The sequence below is a fragment of the Myotis nattereri genome (genome assembly GCF_964212035.1).
Source record: "Myotis nattereri genome assembly, chromosome: 9".
NCBI classification, from domain to species: Eukaryota; Metazoa; Chordata; class Mammalia; order Chiroptera; family Vespertilionidae; genus Myotis; species Myotis nattereri.
Genome location: NC_138084.1, coordinates 1,990,371 through 2,008,198, shown reverse-complemented (window position 1 = coordinate 2,008,198; position 17,828 = coordinate 1,990,371). Strand labels below are relative to the sequence as shown.

The window sequence follows — 17,828 nt, the reverse complement described above, 5'->3', positions numbered from 1 at the left end:
ATGCCCTGGGGCGGGAGCCCCCGCGTCCGGGAGAATCGCGCAGAACCCAGTCCGGCTCCGCAGACCCGGGGACTCGCCGGTGCGCGGGGCTCTCCGCGGAGGGGCGGCCGCGCGCGGCGGGGCGGGGCGGGGCGGGCGGGGCGGGGCGCCCGGGCGCTGCCGGGCCGGCGTTGCTACAACAGACCCGCCCGCCGAGCTGAGCCGCGCGGCCGCGGGGCCGAGCAGGTGGAGCAGGTGGGGCGGGTCCACGGTCTCGCCGCGGAGAGATTCGCGCGGGTCCGGGGCCACGCGCGCCCCTGGGCCGCCAGAGGACCCGCCCCCACCCTCGCCGGCCCCACCGCCCGCGCGGGACCTAGCGGAGGGACGGCCCAGCCACCGGCGAGGCGCTCCGGGCCTCCCGCAGCCGCGGGGCGGGGCCGCCGCCTCCCCTCCCCCCGCCCCTCCCCCCGCCCGGACACCTGCGCGGCGGCGGCGGCGGCGGCGGCTCGCGCGCTCCGGCCGCTGGGCGCGGCGCCGCCGGGTCCTCGGTCCCCGCGGCCCAGCCAGGTGCGCGCGGCCGCCCGCCCTCCCCAGGGGGCCCCGGTCTGACCGCTCGCCGGGAGCCGACGGAGGCCAGGCACCAGGTAAGGCGGCGGCGGGGGCGCGGGTGGGGGTGGCTGGGCGCCCGGCAGGGTCTGGGAGGGACAGGAGGTGCCCCTGGGCGCCCGCCCCTGCGCGCCGGCTGCACTTGGGGTGCGTTCGGACTCCGGGAGCCCCAACTCCCGGGTCAGCGTCGTCCTGGACCCGCGGAGTCCGGGCTGGGGGTGGGGCGGGGTCTGCGCGCCCCTGGAGAGACCCTCCCGCCGCTTCTGCTGGATCGGGGGCCAGTTTAAGACGTTTTAGAAGCGACGTGGGCGCAGGACACCCCCTTTGTCTCCCTCGCGCGCGAACCCCTCACCCCTAACTCGCCCGGCGCCCCCCGTGGGGCAAGGCGGGTGGGTTTCCCCCCTGTCTCCCCTTCCCCCACCCCCTCTCTGCCCCAGGTCGCCGCCCGCCGACCCGGTGACCCGGGTCAGGCTGCCCGCCGAGGAGCCGGCGCGGGGCCGCCAGGGGGCGCGCGGGGAGCGGGGAGCGGGGACCTCGCCGCGGTCGCCGGGACCTGGAAGACCCAGCTGCGGTCACCAGGCCCTGCACCGGCGCCCGGACCCCCGCCCGGGAGCGCGCGGTCGGTGCAGCGGCCCCGGAAGGCCCCGTCCGGCGTCCCCGGTGCAGGTTCTGTGGTCACGGGATGGGCCCCCGGGCCCCCGGGGTCACGCAGAGTCCCCGCCAAGCGCCCTGTTCGCCCGCCACGCGCCCCAGCCGGGGTGGGGGCGCCGGTCGGAGCAGGGGAGCCGTCCCGGTCCAGCCGCCGCCGCCGTGAATTATGCAGGAGGCGGCCCCGCGCGCTTCTCAAGTTTCCCGGCAACTTTCTCCCGGGCCGCGCTCCTCCCGGCGGCCCGGCCCCGGCGCCTCCGCAGGGCGCGCACCGGGCACCCACCCCGCCCTTGCCCCTGAGCTGGGGCCGCGGGATCGCGGAGCCGGTGCGACCCCCGCGAGGGTCTCCCCGCCGGGGTCCGAGGGTGCGGGCCGGCGGCCGGCTGCCCTCGCGGGGGTCTGCGCGCGGGCCGTCTCGCACCGGATGGGGGTCGGGCAGGCGAGGTTCGCGTCTCCGTGGGGCTGGGAGCGTCCAAAGGGGAGGAGGCCGTGCCCGGGACCGTGGGCTCTCGCCGTGGAGCCTTGAAGGCCGCCTGGGGGGCGGGATCCGAGACTGCGCTCGGCTGGCTCGCTGGCCAGCGGGGAGCTCAGGCCGCAGGACTGGAGGCCTCGGGCTGGCAGCGGCCACGGGCCTGGGGGTCCTCAGAGACCAGCTGGAAATACAGCGGTTCCCCTGGAAATTCGCGGGAGTAAATTGGATAGCTCCGTGACCTCTTTTTGTCTGGAACTCGAGTTGGCATTAACGAGGCCACCGCTAATTAGAGGAGGCGCCACCCGCAGGGGCGTTAGGAAGCCCTCCGTGGGGGGCCGGGGGTGAGCTCTACCTGGGCCTTGTCCTTGGACTTCGGACTTCGCTGGCGGGGCAGGGAGAGCCCTGGCCTCAGCCGGGACCCAGGTGTGGGGTGTCCACAAGAAAGAGTGGTTAGTGAGGCCCAGCCTGGCGCCCTGGGGGCTGGAGGGCGTCCCCGCATGCCCCGGGGGCAGCTGGAGGCCGTGTTTCCATGCTCTGTGGGCGACCAGCCTCTGCTAGAAGGGCTGCACCTTGGCCTGCGGGAGCTCTGCGCCCACTGGGTTCTGTGGTGGTTGGGGCTGTTCCTATGTGGGTAGGAGGTGAGCGCCCGCAGGGCCCGCGGGGGACCCTTGTCTCCGTAGGAATGGGGTGCCCTCAGGTGGCTGGGTGGGGAGCGCCCGGGAGCCTCCCTAAGGGCGCTGGTCCGGAGGGACCCCCGGTTTTCCTAGAGGGAAGGATGGGGGAAAGGTGCTCTTTTGGGCCCTTCGGGAGGAGGCTGTAACTCCTCACCCAGGAAAGGCGATCTTGATGAATCTGGCGACTTTCCCCGGAAGGCAGCTGCCGGGGGGCACCTGGCCGCTTGGAACAAATTAGATCCCGTTTTGGTGGGGGTAGGGGAGGGTGTGGGGTCCGGTGGCTTCCGGCTCCAAGCACAGTTTGCTTTCGAAAGGCCGGTTCAGCCCGGCCGGTGTGGCTCAGTGGTTGAGCCTCGACCTATGAACCAGGAGGTCAGGGTTCAATTCCCGGTCAGGGCACAGGCCCGGGTTGCCGGCTCGATCCCCAGTGTGGGGTGTGCAGGAGGCAGCCAATCAGTGATTCTCTCTCATCAGTGATGTTTCTATCCCTCTCTCCCTCTCCCTGCCTCTCTGACATCAGTGAAAATACATTAAAAAAAAAAAAATGAAAAGAAAGCCCCGTTCATATTCAGGCATTTCCAAGAGGTGCTCACTCCTCCTTCATCCGTTCATGCACGTGCTTGGGAAGTGCGTGGGGGTTTTGGTCACAGTCCCCGCCTCCCGCATCCAGGGGTCACCCTGGGAAGGTGACTTGCTCAGGCCTGGCGGGGCCCCCTGGGAGGAGCCTGGACCCTGGCAGGTGGGGGTCAGGGGTGGGGAGTGCCCCCAGGAGGCTGATAAGTGAGTCCCCAGGTAGCCTTGCACCTTGTGTTTTATAGGCGATGGGAACAGCGTGGAGATGAAAGCCCGAGGCGAAGGGAGAGGGGTCAGGAGTTGACCCACATGGAGGAACACTCCCAAACCCTGGCTCCGTAGAGGAGGGACCCCTCATCTCACTCGCTTTACCCCAGAGAGGGGACAATCTGCGTCCTTTCCCAAAGTGGGGTTCGGTGTGGGGATTGCTGGGCGGCTGGTGTGCCTCCTGCTCCCCAGGACCTGGGGGTGAGGCTCCTGTCCGGGTCCCTGGCTCTGGACCCTGAACTCTCTCTCCCACAAATCCCAGCCTCCTGCTCTGTAGCCTGAAGGCCCAGTGTCCCTGGGGGCCAGCAGCCCCAGCAGAAAAGCCTGGGAAATGCACCTTTACTGCATCCGTCTGTCCATCCGGGGCCCCGGGGAGGGACAGGGTCTGTGATCGAGGTGACCCTGGGTCTGTGGGCTCGATCCCCATTGTGGGGGGTGCAGGAGGCAGCTGATCAATGATTCACTCTCATCATTGATGTTTCTCCCTCCCTCTCCCTCTCTGAAATCAATAAAAAGATATTTTTAAAAAGTAAATAGAATTTTTTAAAAAAGAGATCAGGAGACCCTGCCTGTCCAGGGGCTGCCTGGTTTCCCAGGTTCTGATTCTCTGGGCTCCTTCCCAGGCGGGGCCCGGCCAGGTGAGGGCTCCCCCGCCTGGGCCTGGCGGGGTGGCGGCTGTCACCAGGCGGCTCCTGGGAAGGAGGAGGCTGTGTTCAGACGCCAACGAGGGGTCCATGTGCTGGGTTGTGGGACCCGGAGGAGGCAGAGTGGCCCAAGGGGAGAGCAGCTCTCCACACCCGATGCAGCGACCGAGGAGGGGTCCTCAGGAGACGGGCTGAGGGTGGGCAGAGGGGCCGCGGACAGAGGGCCTCCAGGCGTGGACCGGAGCTCGCACCTACCGGCCGCTTCGTCGTTTGCCGCCCCCGCTGCTGGCGCTGTGCTGGCCGGGCTGAGCCCTGCGGTGGTTCAGGGTGAAGGTTGTCTCCAGCGGCTGGAGGGAGGAGTGTGCCCCCGCCCCCCCACCCCCCCACCCCCGGGGAGCCACTCAAGTCAGCCCTGCAGGGGGAGTGGGAGCAGCCTGCCCTGGCCCGGCCTCTGCCTCCCGCAGGCACCCTGGGCACCTCGGGAGGGTCCAGGTGCCCAGCAGCCGGGCCTTGGAAGTCCCAGTGTGACCTGAGGCCCCCCCCCCCCGGCCTCCTCCCCCAAGAGAGCATTGGGGATCGCAGGGGCAGAAGCCATTCTCGGGCAAGTGCTCGGGTTCGAGGGAGCCGGCACCGGGGCAGGGTGCCCTGGGCTTCGGTTCATCCCGGCATTTTCTCCAGGCCCGAGGGGGGCTTTGCGCTGGGCCGGGGGGGGGGGGCGGGTAGGGGGGAGCAGAAAGGCAGGCAGAAGGATGTTTTAAAAAATATGCTTTTTATTGACTTTAGGGAGAGAGGGAGGGAGAGATAGAAACATCGACGAGGAGAGAGAATCAGCGATCAGCTGTCTCCCGCACGCCCCCCACTGGGGATGGAGCCAGCAACCTGGGCCTGTGCCCTGCCGGGACCAAACCATGACCTCCTGGTTCCTAGGTCAGCGCTCAACCCCTGAGCCACGCCGGGCGGGCAAGGGTGACGGTTTCACATGAGACTGACCACTTAGCCGACGGGGACCCTGCTGCCGTCTGGCTCCCCAGGGTTAACCTTCATGCCTCTCCCTGATTGTTCCCCGAGGGGTGGCCCACGCTGTCATCCAGGGGCACGGGAGGCGGGGGGGCGGGGGGGGGGAGGGGACTCCCTGGGCCCCGTCCGCACCGGCAGTGCTGTCTGGTTACGCCAGGCCCGGCCCACAGGCGGCAAAGGCCCTCTGGTTTGGACTCGGTTTTCTCGGATCCAGAGCACCTTCCGGGTCCTTGGCTGCTCCGCCCCCCACTGCCTGAGCTTCCCGTCTCCACGCTCCCGACGAGGGGCCGTCGGCTTCTTGCTGATTCGCAGACGCTCTGCGTTCACCCGGGATCCGCTTCGACCTGGCCTGGCCGACCGCGTAGCTTTCTGTCCTAAAGGTTTACATTGGGCCCTGGCTGGCTGCTCAGTGGTTAGAGCATCGGTCCCCGCACTGAAGGGTCTCGGGTTCGATTCCCAGTCAGGGGCACGTACCTGGATCGCAGGTTTGATCCCCGGCCCCAGTCGGGGCGTGTGCGGGAGGCAGCCGTCGATGTGTCTCTCTCTCTCTCTCCTCCCCTCCCACTCTCTCTAAAAAAAATCAACAGAAAAATAGACCCTCAGGTGAGGATGAACAGGGGGAAAGGGAAGTTCTACGCTCGGATGTGGTCCAGGTGCTCGTCCTTTCCCTGCGTGACGTGTGTTTTCCCGGTCAGCCCTCCCCGTCGCCATCGGACATTCCCGCGCCCGCTTACTAATCATTTTAATACCTTGCTTCTCATTTGTCAGTTAGCGCCGGGTCTGAGGCCTGAGTGACTCTGGTCCGGCCCCTGATTTTTGTCAGCCCCGCGCACCCCACCCCCACCTCCACCCTCCCGCCGTCCGCCCTGGGCCCACCCCCCGGTTCATCAGGGGGTTGGTTCTCGGCTGGGCCTCCCTCCTGCCCCCTGGTCTCTGGGTCCCAGCTCTAAGTCCACACGGCGTTTACCGTCCTTTAAAAACAAGCTTTGATCTCGGCCCGACCGCGCGCAGCCATGCTGCAAATCGCTCCGTGTCGTGGTGGAGAAATCAGCCAGCTCAGAGGGATGGGCAGCCCAGGGCGCCCCCGGCCCGGCCAGCGCGGGCCTGACAGACGCGGGGACCCTGCTGGTCAGTCCCAGGGGCACTGGAGTGCTGAGGGGCGTCATGGTCAGTGTCGGGGGGCAGAGACTTCCTGACGAGGGACCCCAGGCCGGCGCCCAGCCCTCTGTCTGTGATTGTGCCTGGCGGGGGGCACCTGCCACCCGTGGCTATGAGCCCTGGACACGCGGCTGGAGCCACGTGGGGAAATGGTGACATTCTGCATGCACTGGGTTCAATAAAATATTTTTTGAGTATTCGTTTCCATGGCTCCTTTTTCTTTTCTTGTTAAAACTGTGGCCACTAGGGAGTGGCCTTTGTGGCTGGAACCCGTGGCTGTCAGACGGGGGGTTGTAGCTTCGCTGAGGGGGGGCCGGACCTGCTTTCTGATCGCTGGCCCCGCCCCGCCCCCGTGAGTAGGGGTCTGTTGGGGCCTGAGGGTCAGGCACAGCCCCTTGTGGCTTCCCACTGCAACCTGGTCCCTGCACAGCCTCTGGCCTGGTCTGCGGGGGGGCGCTGAGTGTTGTGGGGGCTCAGGTGATGGGGCACCGGGCAGCCCCCTCCCAGGTCACCTGCTGTCATTGTGGGGACATGGGCAGCCTGGGGGCCTCCAGAGCTCCTTCACCCCGTGGGCACAGGGACCGGGATCGGGCCCCACACTGTGCCTCACTGGGGGTCCTGTGGGGGCCCCAGCGAGTGGACTCCCCCCACCCCATCCCCAGGCTCCAGATGGCGGCCGGGCCGAGGGGTGTGCGGGGGCCGGGGGGGCCTCTGGGCCCTCAGGTGATGTTGCTGGCGGGTGTGTGTGTGGATTTGAAATGTTACCCTGCCATCTTTTATTGAAGAGGGAGAAGGGAGGGCCGGGGGAGATGGGATATTCATTCAGCCACCGGTTAGCAGCCCTTTCTCCACAGCCTCCGTCACGGCGGGGGGAGCGGGGGGGGGGGGGGTTCCCCGCAGTGCTGGAGTGTTTAACCCGAGAGGAGTCTCGGCCGAGGTCCCACCCCCTTGACGGCCTGTGGGCAGGCGCCTCTCGGTGGATGCTTCAGGCCGCTGGGCGGAGACGCGGATGGTGTGCTTTCCTGTGACCTTCCCACCTGCCCCGAAACACGCCCCCCGTACCCCGAACCTGCCGTCAGCCCCGCGTTCTCCGTCCTCCCCTCCAGTGGACAGAACCGAGTATTCAGCTCCAGTTCCATGGGTTCCCGCGGGCTGGGCTCAGTCCCCGGCCTTGACCTTGACCTTGACCCGAGTGTTGGTGCCATACAGAGCTCCGTGCGGGGCCCTCAGTCCTGGCTGCTTGGGGGAGCGGAGGCTTGTACATTTGAGTGCACAGGATAAGTGGGCATCACAGCCTCTTGCTCCCAAGCACCTCGGGCGTCTATTTGCGATTCCTCGCGAATAAAGCGATTTTTAAAATACTACAAACCAGAGCCCACGGAGCCTCCGCCTTCTTAGAAGCGGACTGTGTAGGCCTTGCAGCTCTAACCTGGTGAAGCCGGCTTCCGCCAGGAGGTGTTGGGGTGTCTTTTTTTTTATTGATCTCAGAGAGGCAGGGAGAGGGAGGGAGAGAGAAACATCAATGAGGAGAGAGACTCATCGATCGGCTGCAAGCAGGGCCTGTGCCCTGACCGGGAATCGAACCCTGACCTGCTGGTTCATAGGTCGACGCCCCACCCCTGAGCCACTCGGCTGGACGTGGCTGTCTGTATTGCATCCGTCTCAGGCCGTTTCCTCTTTGCGCTGCGGCTGGAGGGCCCCCGAGCAGGGACGTCGATCCGGCTGTCCGTCCATCAGACGCATCCCGGCTGCGAGGGCCGCCTTAAGACTTGGCTTTCCTTGGGCACCTTCGCAGCCCCATTCGGAGTCTGTTAAACTCGCGTTTCCTGCCATCACTTTATTTACTTATTATTTTCCTAATCCTCATGAGGCTATTTTTTTCATTGATCTTTAGAGAGAGTGGGAGGGAGGGAGGAGAGGGAGAGCTAGAGAGAGAAGCGTTGATGTGAGAGACACATCAATTGTTTGCCTCCTGCACATGCCCGACTGGGACCGGGGGTCAAACCTGCAACCGAGGTCCGAGCCCTTGACCCGGAATCGAGCATGAGACCCTTTGGTCCGCAGGCTGACACTCTATCCCAGCCGTGGGCAAACTACGGCCCGTTTGAAATGAATAAAACTAAAAAAAAAAAAAAAGACCGTACCCTTTTATGTAATGATGTTTACTTTGAATTTCTAATAGTTCACACAAACACTCCATCCATGCTTTTGTTCCGGCCCTCCGGTCCAGTTTAAGAACCCATTGTGGCCCTCGAGTCAAAAAGTTTGCCCAACCCTGCTCTAACCACTGGGCACACCGGCCAGGGCTTCCTGCCACCGTTCTCCTTTTCCTTGTTAACTGGGACCTTGGCAGGGTCCGTGAGACCAAACACGTTCCGAGAGTCATTGAACTCTATCGACCTGTTTTTATAGCTTGAGGTCGTCCCCCCCCCCCCCCAGACATAGTTGGCCCACAGGCGACCTTACCCGCCCTCCCCAGCTGGCTGTGCTGCTCCTCCCTCCGCTCTGTGCAGCCTCCCCCACCACCGGGGTCTGCTGAGACGCAGGGCGCCCGGCTCCGGCTCCGTGGGAATTCAGACGGCCCGCTTTTCACTGTCTTCCTCCTGCCACCCGTGGGAGATGCACAGCGTGAACTGGAGCTGCTGTTTATGCCGAACGCGGGCGGACCCACCCCGTTCTCCCCGCCCCGTGCTCCCCGCGTCGTCCGGGGTTAATAAGTAAACACCCCCAGGTGTGTGCGTTTCCCAGGGACCTGCCGATCCAGGAGGCCAGGCCCATGTGAGGTCAGGACCCCGTGCAGGCCTCGGCCTCCTGGGATGGATCTGGAACGAACCGGGGTGCAGACGGCCACCTCTCCGCCTCCGGCCGCCGCCCGGCTCCTCAGCCTGTGCAGCAGGGCCCCTGCCTCTGAGCTTGGGCAGCAGAGGTGCCACGTGTGACCGTCACCCAGCCACTGTGGGCGGTGAGGCGGGGTCCTCGCGCGGGCCAGCTGCCAGGTGTGGGGCCCGGGGAGCTGGGGCGACGCGGGGCGCTGCCTCCGGCTGTCAGTTTTGGTTTGAGTTTGATTTTAGCAGAAACAGCCTCAGACCCGCCCACCCTGGTTTCCTACAAAGACCCTCCGGGTTGTACACCCCCCCGTTCAGACCCAGGTCCCAGCGGAGACTTGTACGCGGCCTGCAAAGTGACCAGGCATAGCCAGGCCGCAGCGCTGGCACTCCAGGCCCTGAAATCTGGCCGGCTAACCCCGCCCCAGGGCCGGTCATGGGCCCTGTGGTGCGGCCCCTGTCGCCCCGGCCCCCAGCCCGCCCACTCCTCCGAGTTCTGTGGGCTCCGTGTGCTGTGTCTGCTCCGGGCGGCTCTGCATGTGCCCATTTATCAGATGCTGACACTGAGGCCTGTGCTACCCTGAAGCCCAGGGGCTTTCTGGGGCCACACCCCTCCTGTGAGGGAGCGGCCGGGCAGCTGGTGGGGTGCCTCGGCCACTGGCGGTCCCCAGTGCCTCACTAGCGGCCACTCCTGCCCGACCTGGCTTGCCATCGACCCACCCGCAGGCTCCTCGTTAGCGGTGGCCCTGGCCTGGGAGTGGGACTGCACCATCCTCGCACCCTGCCCGCTTTCTCTCGGCGCCCGTTGGGTTTGCAGGCAGCAGAGGGTGAGCAGGGGAGGGAGGAGCCACCTGAACCGGAGCATCAGGGCCCAGCTCCGGTGTCTGCTGGGTGGTCCCTTGGATGTGGCGACACGGCACCTCTCCCGCTGTCCAGAGCGCCAGGACATGACCCCTCACCCCAGGTCATGACCCTCACCCTCAGATCACGACCCTCACCTCCAGGTCATGACCCTGACCCCCAATGCCATGACCTTCACCCCAGGTCATGACCCCCTGCCCCCAGGGAAGGCTGGGTGCACCTCTGTGTCTCTGCCACTGCGAGTCTTTAAAGTTACAGCTGCAGACGGGGCTCGAGGGCACCTGGCGCTGTGGCTGTCATCACAGTCGCCCGGGAGCTTAGCGACAGCCTGGACCGGCCGCCCAGACACTCACTCGGGGTCCCTGGTGCTGGTGTGTTTTCAAAGCTCCATCCGCTGCCTGCGCCCCCGGGGAGCCGCGCCCCCTGGAGCCGGGCCAGGGCGGGAATCGTCATGCAGACGGCACGCCACGGTGCCCGTCACTTCACACTCATGTCATGTGTCACCGTGCCCCGCCTGCCGGTGTGGACCCACACGGCTGTACCGCCTCGCACGGCGGCTCCTGCGCTGTAATTAGGGAGCCACCAGGGCGGGCGCCAGGTCCCGCCGCCTGTGATTACTGGGCGCCTGCACGCCGGCTCCGTGGGCCGGAGGGGAGGGGAGATCGCACCCTGAGCCTGTCGCCCCGGGCGTGCCAGCCCGGCCACCTCGCTCCGACGGACGGACGGATGGACGGACGGATTCCCGCCCCCGACGTGCTCTTCCCTCGCGGTTCCCGCGCTGAGAGTCCGAGGCCTCGGTGGTGCAGGGCCTCCCTGCGCTCTGACAGGGACGTCGGCATTGCCCGGGGACTGGAATTTTTATTTCAGAAAGAAAAGCTGCTGTTTGGTCAGTTAACGGACCGGTGACGCCGGCTGGTCTGCAGGGGGTTTGGGGAAGGACGGAAGGATGGACGGGTCTGAGCTCTGTCGCCGGGCGGGGGGGTCCTGCCGGGGACAGTGCCGGGCAGGTGGGATCCGGGGACACCTGCGGGGGGGGGCGGGGGCGGGGGGGGGCCAGAGGTCGCCGCGGTCCCCACACGGTTTTCCTGTGGAACCTCCAGACGACGAAGCGCTGAGCACCCTGGGCGGCCGCACAGAACAGCGGCCCCACCTGGCTGGTCTCCAGGCCCTCGATGCCTCGGGGCGGCGTCTCTGGGGTGGCTCCTCCGTGTGTCTGGGGTGGGGGTGGCCCGTGCCTGTGTCGGGAGTCCCTGGGACAGTGGGAGGGGCTGGGAGAGCCCCCGGTGGTGGTGGTGGTGGTGGTGGCCGCAGTGCACACCTGGCCGCTCCGGCCCAGCGCCCGCTCCGCTCCGCAGGCTGCGCAGTGGAGACGCCTGGGATGCTCCCCCCTCCTCGCCCCTCCCCTCCGCCCTCCCTCCCTCCCTTCTCCCGGGAGCTGTTTCCAGCGCAGAGAAAAGGGTACAGGATAATGTAGCTCACCTCCCCCCCACCCCAGCTTTATCAAAGCCTGACATTTGCAGAGATGGTTTTTAAGGAAATAAAATGTTACAAGTGGTGTTACAGCCTCCTGGGACACGGCCACGCCCCGGCGCCTCTGTCTCCCCCACACCCCTCCGTCTGTCCCGCCGCCCGCCCCCGGTGATGTGAGTGCCGTGCCCTCTCCTCAGGAATGTATGTGCGGGGTCCCCCCCACCCCCCGTGCAGGGGCCCGCTCCCTCCCAGGCTGTGCTGTCCGTGGGAGAGCGATCCCGCCCGAGCAGGCAGACCCTGGACCACAGGGGCCCACGCCTGCCCCGTCGTCAAGGGGACGCCCCTGTGGCTCGTCCTGTGCGTGTGGCCTTGGCCTCCCGTATCAGAGTCCTCGGAGGAGAGGAGGCGCCGTGGCCCGGCCTCCACCCGCTCCCGGCAGCCCTGGTTTTCACCGGCTTTCGTCCCCTCCTTTCTGGACCCCTGCCCAGAGCTGGGGGTCACGGTGTCCTCTGTGCCCCCGCTGAGCCGTGCGGGGCGGAGTCGGCGCCCCCGCCTGGGCCTTTGCGGGGACGTCATTGCCTGGATGGGAAGGAGGCTGTGGCCCCAGCTCCAGGGACTCTCGGGGACCCCGGGGCCCCGCTGGGCAGCCTCAGTCCTGGGCCGGCCCTGCCCGTGGGCTCCAGTTTTGCAGCTTCCTGTCCCTGCTCTGTGCGTGGCTGAGGGTCCACGTGGCGTGAACGTGGCACCACTGCAACCTGAGCCACACTCCCTGCCGCGACAGGGCGAGCATTTCCTCTCCCCTGGAAAGTCCTGGAAAGTTTCAAACTCCCCGGCCCCTGGTTGGTCCCTGCACCCTGGCCAGGGCTGCGGCTCGTGAGGGCTCCTTTGTTTATTTTTTAAAATATATTTTTATTGCTTTTAGAGAGGAAGGGAGAGGGAGAGAGAGATAGAGACATCAGTGATGAGAATCATGGACCGGCTGCCTCCTGCACACTCCCCACTGGGATCGAGCCCGCAACCCAGGCACGTGCCCTGACCGGGAATTGAACTGTGACCTCCTGGTTCACAGGGTGACACACTCAACCACTGAGCCCCGCCAGCGGCCGGCCAGGGCTCCTTTCAATCTGGTGCCAGCACGGGGCAGAGCTCGCCTGGTCCCGGCTGTGCCTGGCCCGGACTCGGCCCCGGGAGGCGTGGGGCGCTGGCTGTCACCCCCTTGGAGACCCTGAGTGCTCACACCGGGCCCTGCGACGCCACAGCGACGAAGGCCCACCTGACACCGGGCGTCTGTCCTTAACATTCCGTCCCCCTCCCAGGTGCCGGGCACCATGCCGCGCAGCCCCACGTCCAGCGAGGACGAGATGGCCCAGAGCGTGTCCGACTACTCCCTGGGCTCCGAGTCGGACAGCTCCAAGGAGGAGACCATCTACGACACCATCCGGGCCACGGCGGGGAAGCCGGGCGGCGCCAGGACGGAGGAGGGCCAGGGCCACACGCTGGTCATCCGCATCCTCATCCAGGACCTGCAGCAGACGGTGAGCCTGTCCCCTCCACACGCACCCACGTCTTCCCCTCCCACCGGCTCCCTGCCTGGCGGGTGGGCCCAGGCTCCGGCAGAGCGTCTCCTCCCAGAGGCAAAAGGCAGGGCCCCGGGTCGGCTCCCATCAGAGAAAAGCTGCGGCCAGTCCGCTGCGCCACCTGCTGGCCGCGTAGTGCAGATGCCATTCCTTGGCTGTCACCTGCTGGGCGGCAGGTCCCGGCACACGCGTGGGCCTGGTGCGTGGCCAGGTGTGTCCTCCCGCCCCAGGTGCGGCCCTCGCCCTTGCGAGTGACTCTGTCTCTGAGCCTCACACCTCCAGGGCCTGGAGTTAGAACCCTGAGTGAGAGCCGTGGTGTCGGCAGGGAGCGGCCGGGCGGGTGGCCGGGGACACGGCCTCCACTCTCTGGACCGGCAGGGCAGCACGCAGGGCTCCCCGTGGGCGTGTGCCAGAGCCAATGGGAACCGGTTCCTCGGTGGCTCTGTTTCCGGGGGACGGAGCGAGGGAGGGGGACGGGGCTGCCCCGGCACAGCTGTCCCGTCTCGAATCCACACTGAGCGTCATGTCCCCAGTGCAGCCCAGAGGAAAGCGGGAGACGGTGACACCTGTCGGGGCTCCTGCGTGTGCACAACTCCGGCCCGTGCCCACCTCCACCCACGAGTGGCACCAGCAGCTCCGTTGCCTCGTGCCCATCCCCACTGCACGCTCCCATCCCCACTGCACCTGCCCATCCCCACTGCACGCTCCCATCCCCGCTGCGCGCGCCCATCCCCACTGCACCTGCCCATCCCCACTGTGCGCTCCCATCCCCACTGTGCGCGCCCATCCCCACTGCGCATGCCTTACCCACTGCACCTGACCATCCCCGCTGTGCGCTCCCATCCCCACTGTGCGCGCCCATCCCCACTGCGTGCTCCCATCCCCACCACGCACGTGCCCACCAGATAAGGAGGTGCAGGGGCCCGGCCCACCTCCTGGCAGGTGCCCAGGAAGTGAGTTGCCCCCACTGTTGCTTTCGTCAGTGTTCCCATCTTTTAGGTAAATGCGCTCGAGTTGGCGCTTTCACTCAGGAGGGAGCACGCAGCTGCTGCCCGGACCTCAGGGGTCATCCAGCCCCTGCCCCCCCCAGTCTCTCCCCAGAGCAGCCCCAGGCCCCTGCCTCTCACGGCCCCGCCCCCTGTCAGCTGATGGACGCTCCCTAATCCGTCACTTGCTTCCGATGGATGTCCCATGGGCTTGTCGTTGATCGAGACGGAGCCCCTGCAGCAAGTCCTCCTTCGGTCCCTACGCCCTTCTTGGCCGTCTCCTCGCAGACACGGTGGCCACTTGCTTTGGTGTCCGAGGTCCCGGGTTCTGGCTGCTGGGGGCCGGCACCTGTCTGGGCACTGCTTTCTGAGCCATTTCCTCAGGCGGCGGCCGAGGACCAGGCGCCCCCCCCAACCCCCCACCCCCGTCGGCCTCTTGGTCTGCAAAGACGTGGAGGGGCCTCCATTGTGGGAGAGGGTTCTAGAAGGCCTGGGCGGGAGAGGTTCCGACCTTGAGGGGAGCGGTTGTGACCTTGACAAGCTCCCGTTGGCACGTTGCTGGGCAGGTGTCTGATTCAGCCCCCCGGCCCCTGGGGGGTAGCGCTCTGTCTCCTTCCAGGAGTCCTGAGTCTGCGGCAGCCCATCCTTGTAGTCCCAGGCCTGTCCTTGGTCCCGGGGGCATCTGTCCAGAGGGGACGCTGCGGGTGGGGGTGCCTTCTGCCTTGTTCCCTGTGGCATCCCTCCTGCCCCGGGCCTGGCTCCTGCCCTGGGCTCCCTCCTGCCCCAGGCCTGGCTCCTGCCCCCCAGCCCCCCCCCCCCCCCCCCGTGAAGCTGGGGAGGCCCGGGCCGCTCTCTGTTCTTCGCACACCCAGCCCTCCTGCCGCATCTGTGCGAAGGGCGTGGGTGTCCTCGCTCACATCTCCAGCTCCCGCCTCCCGCGAGGGCCCAGATCTCATTTCCACCCTAACACCTTCTCGCTCCTAAGCTGAGAGCTCCCTCCACCACAGCAGATGCCCTGAGCCTCTAACCCGCCTGGCCTGTCACCCCACCTGTCCCCCCTTCCACCCCCCCCACTCTCAGCCAGGGGTCACCTTTAAAAAACTGTATCCAGGTCTCATTTATGAGCACAGAACCCGTTCATTTGAAGTCTCTTGTTCAACAATTGTTGGCATTTTGCTGAGTCATGCAACCTTTGACCCAAAGGGACCATGTTTCCCGGGGGTGGTGGGGGCAGGGGCGGGGGCTCCTGGCTGCCTGCTGAGCCAAGCTCATTGTCTCGGGGATTGGATCCCCTCACCCAGCAGGGGGGGGCGGCCGGCCTGAGCTGGGGGACAGTAGCGGGGCTATACCCACACCCCCAGACACGCAGATACCCCCTGTGGGAACTGGTCCCAGCCCCAGGGCCAGTCCAGCCTCATGTGGCTCTGAATGCGTCCCGGGAAGAAGCAGGTCCCCGGGCCCTGCTCGTGGCTATGCAGGTGAAACAGCTTGACTCCCACCCGGGGGAGTCCCAGGGAGGAGACGGGGACGCGGCCACCCCAAGTCGCTCCCGTTCTTGACGGCGCTGCAGAGCTCCCTATCGGGTGGGGGCGCCGCCCACATGTTGAGCTCTGTGAAGTGTAGCTCTGTGGCCAGTGCTGTGGCTCCCCCAACCTGCCTCGCCGTGTGGTCGGTGGGTGTCGGTGTGGGAAGCTGTGAGCAGTGGGCATAGCTGGACTTCGCCCCATGAGGGGCCCAGGCGGGACGCCCACCTGAATGTGAGAGCGCCAAGGGCGCGGGCTGTACGAGAAGGCGCCTCCAGGTTGCTCGCTCCGTGGCTCTGCAGGTGTGTTCCCAGACGGCGGCCACGGCCTGAACTTGGGACGTGGGAGACATGCAGGTTGTAGGGCCGGGCCCCGGCCAGACCTGTGGAGTCAGACACTCTCCTGGTGGGGAGGGTGGACGGTCTGTGTCCAGCAGGTGCTGGACTCTGAGAGGCCGACAGGAGAGAGGCGCCCAGGGTGGAGGCGGTCATTGATGACCGGAGATTTGAGTCATTGGTGAAGGTTGTTGTTGAGGGTCATTGGTGAAGGGTCATTGGTGAGGGTCATTGGTGAGGGTCATTGATGAGGGTCATTGATGAGGGTCATCGGTGAGAGCCATCGGTGAGGGTCATTGGTGAGGGTCATCGGTGAGGGTCTTTGGTGAGGGTCATCGGTGAGGGTCATCAGTGAGGGTCATTGGTGAAGGTCATTAGTGAGGGTCATTGGTGAAGGTCATTGGTGAAGGGTCATTGATGAGGGTCATCGGTGAGAGCCATCGGTGAGGGTCATTGGTGAATGGTCATCGATGAGAATCATTGGTGAGGGTCATCGGTGAGGGTCAAGGGTCATCAGTGAGGGTCTTTGGTGAAGGTCATCGGTGAGGGTCATCGGTGAGGGTCATTGGTGAGGGTCATCGGTGAGGGTCATCGGTCATCAGTGAGGGTCATCGGTCATCAGTGAGGGTCATCGGTGAGGGTCATCGGTCATCAGTGAGGGTCATCGGTCATCAGTGAGGGTCATCAGTGAGGGTCATCGGTCATTGGTGAGGGTCATCAGTGAGGGTCATTGGTGAGGGTCATCAGTGAGGGTCATCGGTGAGGGTCATCAGTGAGGGTCATCGGTGAGGGTCATCGGTGAGGGTCATCAGTGAGGGTCATCGGTCATCAGTGAGGGTCATTGGTGAGGGTCATCAGTGAGGGTCATTGGTGAGGGTCATCGGTCATCAATGAGGGTCATTGGTGAGGGTCATCGGTGAGGGTCCAGGCCACAGATACCAGTGTCTCCATCTCAGCATTTCCCGTTTACAGTGACCAGGTGTCTCCCCTCCTCACCCCACAACAATAAGAGGGCCTTGCTGTCCATCTGAGAAGCCGGGGGGTGGGGACAGAGACCTTCACTGTCTCCGGCCACGTGCCCGGTGGGCGCTCGGGGGGCACCGGGTCACCGACCACGTGTCGCTGTCCTCCCGCAGAAGTGCCTTCGCTTCAACCCCGACGCCACGGTGTGGGTGGCGAAGCAGCGGATCCTGTGCTCGCTGAACCAGAGCCTGAAGGACGTGCTGAACTACGGGCTGTTCCAGCCGGCCAGCAACGGGCGCGACGGCAAGTTCCTGGACGAGGAGCGGCTCCTGCGCGAGTACCCGCAGCCCGCGGGCACAGGCGTGCCTTCCCTGGAGGTACCGACGGGAGACCCCCACTAAGTTCCAGCTCGGGCCCTGAGGTGCACCTGACGTCGCTGGGGTTGCCGAGGGCGGTGCCGTTCGTGGGCGCTTATTTCCCACGGAGATCTGACGGGCATGTGGGGCGGGACTTGGGGTGCGCACAGCACGCCCCCCTCGGGCTCTCGTCACTGGGACCTGCAGTCCCGGATGCCAATCCCGCTGGCCTGCCTCCGGAGCCCGAGCCCGCCTTCCTGCCCCGGGCGCCGTGTGGCCAGCCCTCCTGGGGTATCGGAAGCACGGCCTCCTTTCTCTTCCTGGCCCTTGGGATGACCGGGGGGCGCTCTGAGCCGCCCCTGCGCCTCCGTGGTGACGTGCTGAGCAGCCTTATCCACGGCCGCCTGGTGGCCCTGCCTCTCTGAGCCGGGCTGCTACCCCGAGGGGACAGAGTGTTTGCACACGTGTGAGGGCCGTCACACAGGCAGCCCGCAGTGCGGCCATGTCTCCTCTCACACCGCGGCGCCAGTGTGAAGTGACTGCGTTCGTTTCCGTGCGGATCGCAGCCCCCACACGAGCCATTGGGGGGGCTGGGGGTCTGCAGCCTCTGGGCCGCGGGAGACGGCTCCGCAGTCAGAGGTGCCGTGTGGCTGGGGTTGAGCGGAGGTCCCAGCTCAGAACGCGGTGCCTCCCACGCGGTCAGGTCCTCCTGAGCCTGGAGCGTCGCTGCCGGCATGTCTGACCGAAAGGGGTCAGGGCCCCGGGAGAGGCAGGAGGTGGGAGGCCTGGGGGTTGGGAGGCCGCCGGACCCGACACCGACTCTCACACCGATGCGACACCGCGCCTCCCTCGCCCGCTGTTCCTCGTCCACAGAGCAGGCTCCGGCTCCTGGAG

At 66.4% G+C, this 17,828-nt stretch overlaps 1 protein-coding gene across 1 annotated transcript in view; it reads left to right on the top strand.

The window, feature by feature from the left end:
• Nucleotides 1–579: 579 nt before the first annotated feature.
• Nucleotides 580–17,828, top strand: part of SHANK2 (SH3 and multiple ankyrin repeat domains 2) — a gene marked incomplete at its 5' end in the record, with an annotated part of 177,482 nt that continues 160,233 nt past the window's right edge. Inside the window, 3 exons of the mRNA XM_081099535.1 lie at nt 580–623; nt 12,511–12,729; nt 16,752–16,955. Of these exons, the coding sequence (XP_080955661.1) occupies nt 12,523–12,729; nt 16,752–16,955 (411 nt within the window). The remainder of the gene's footprint in view (nt 624–12,510; nt 12,730–16,751; nt 16,956–17,828) is intronic.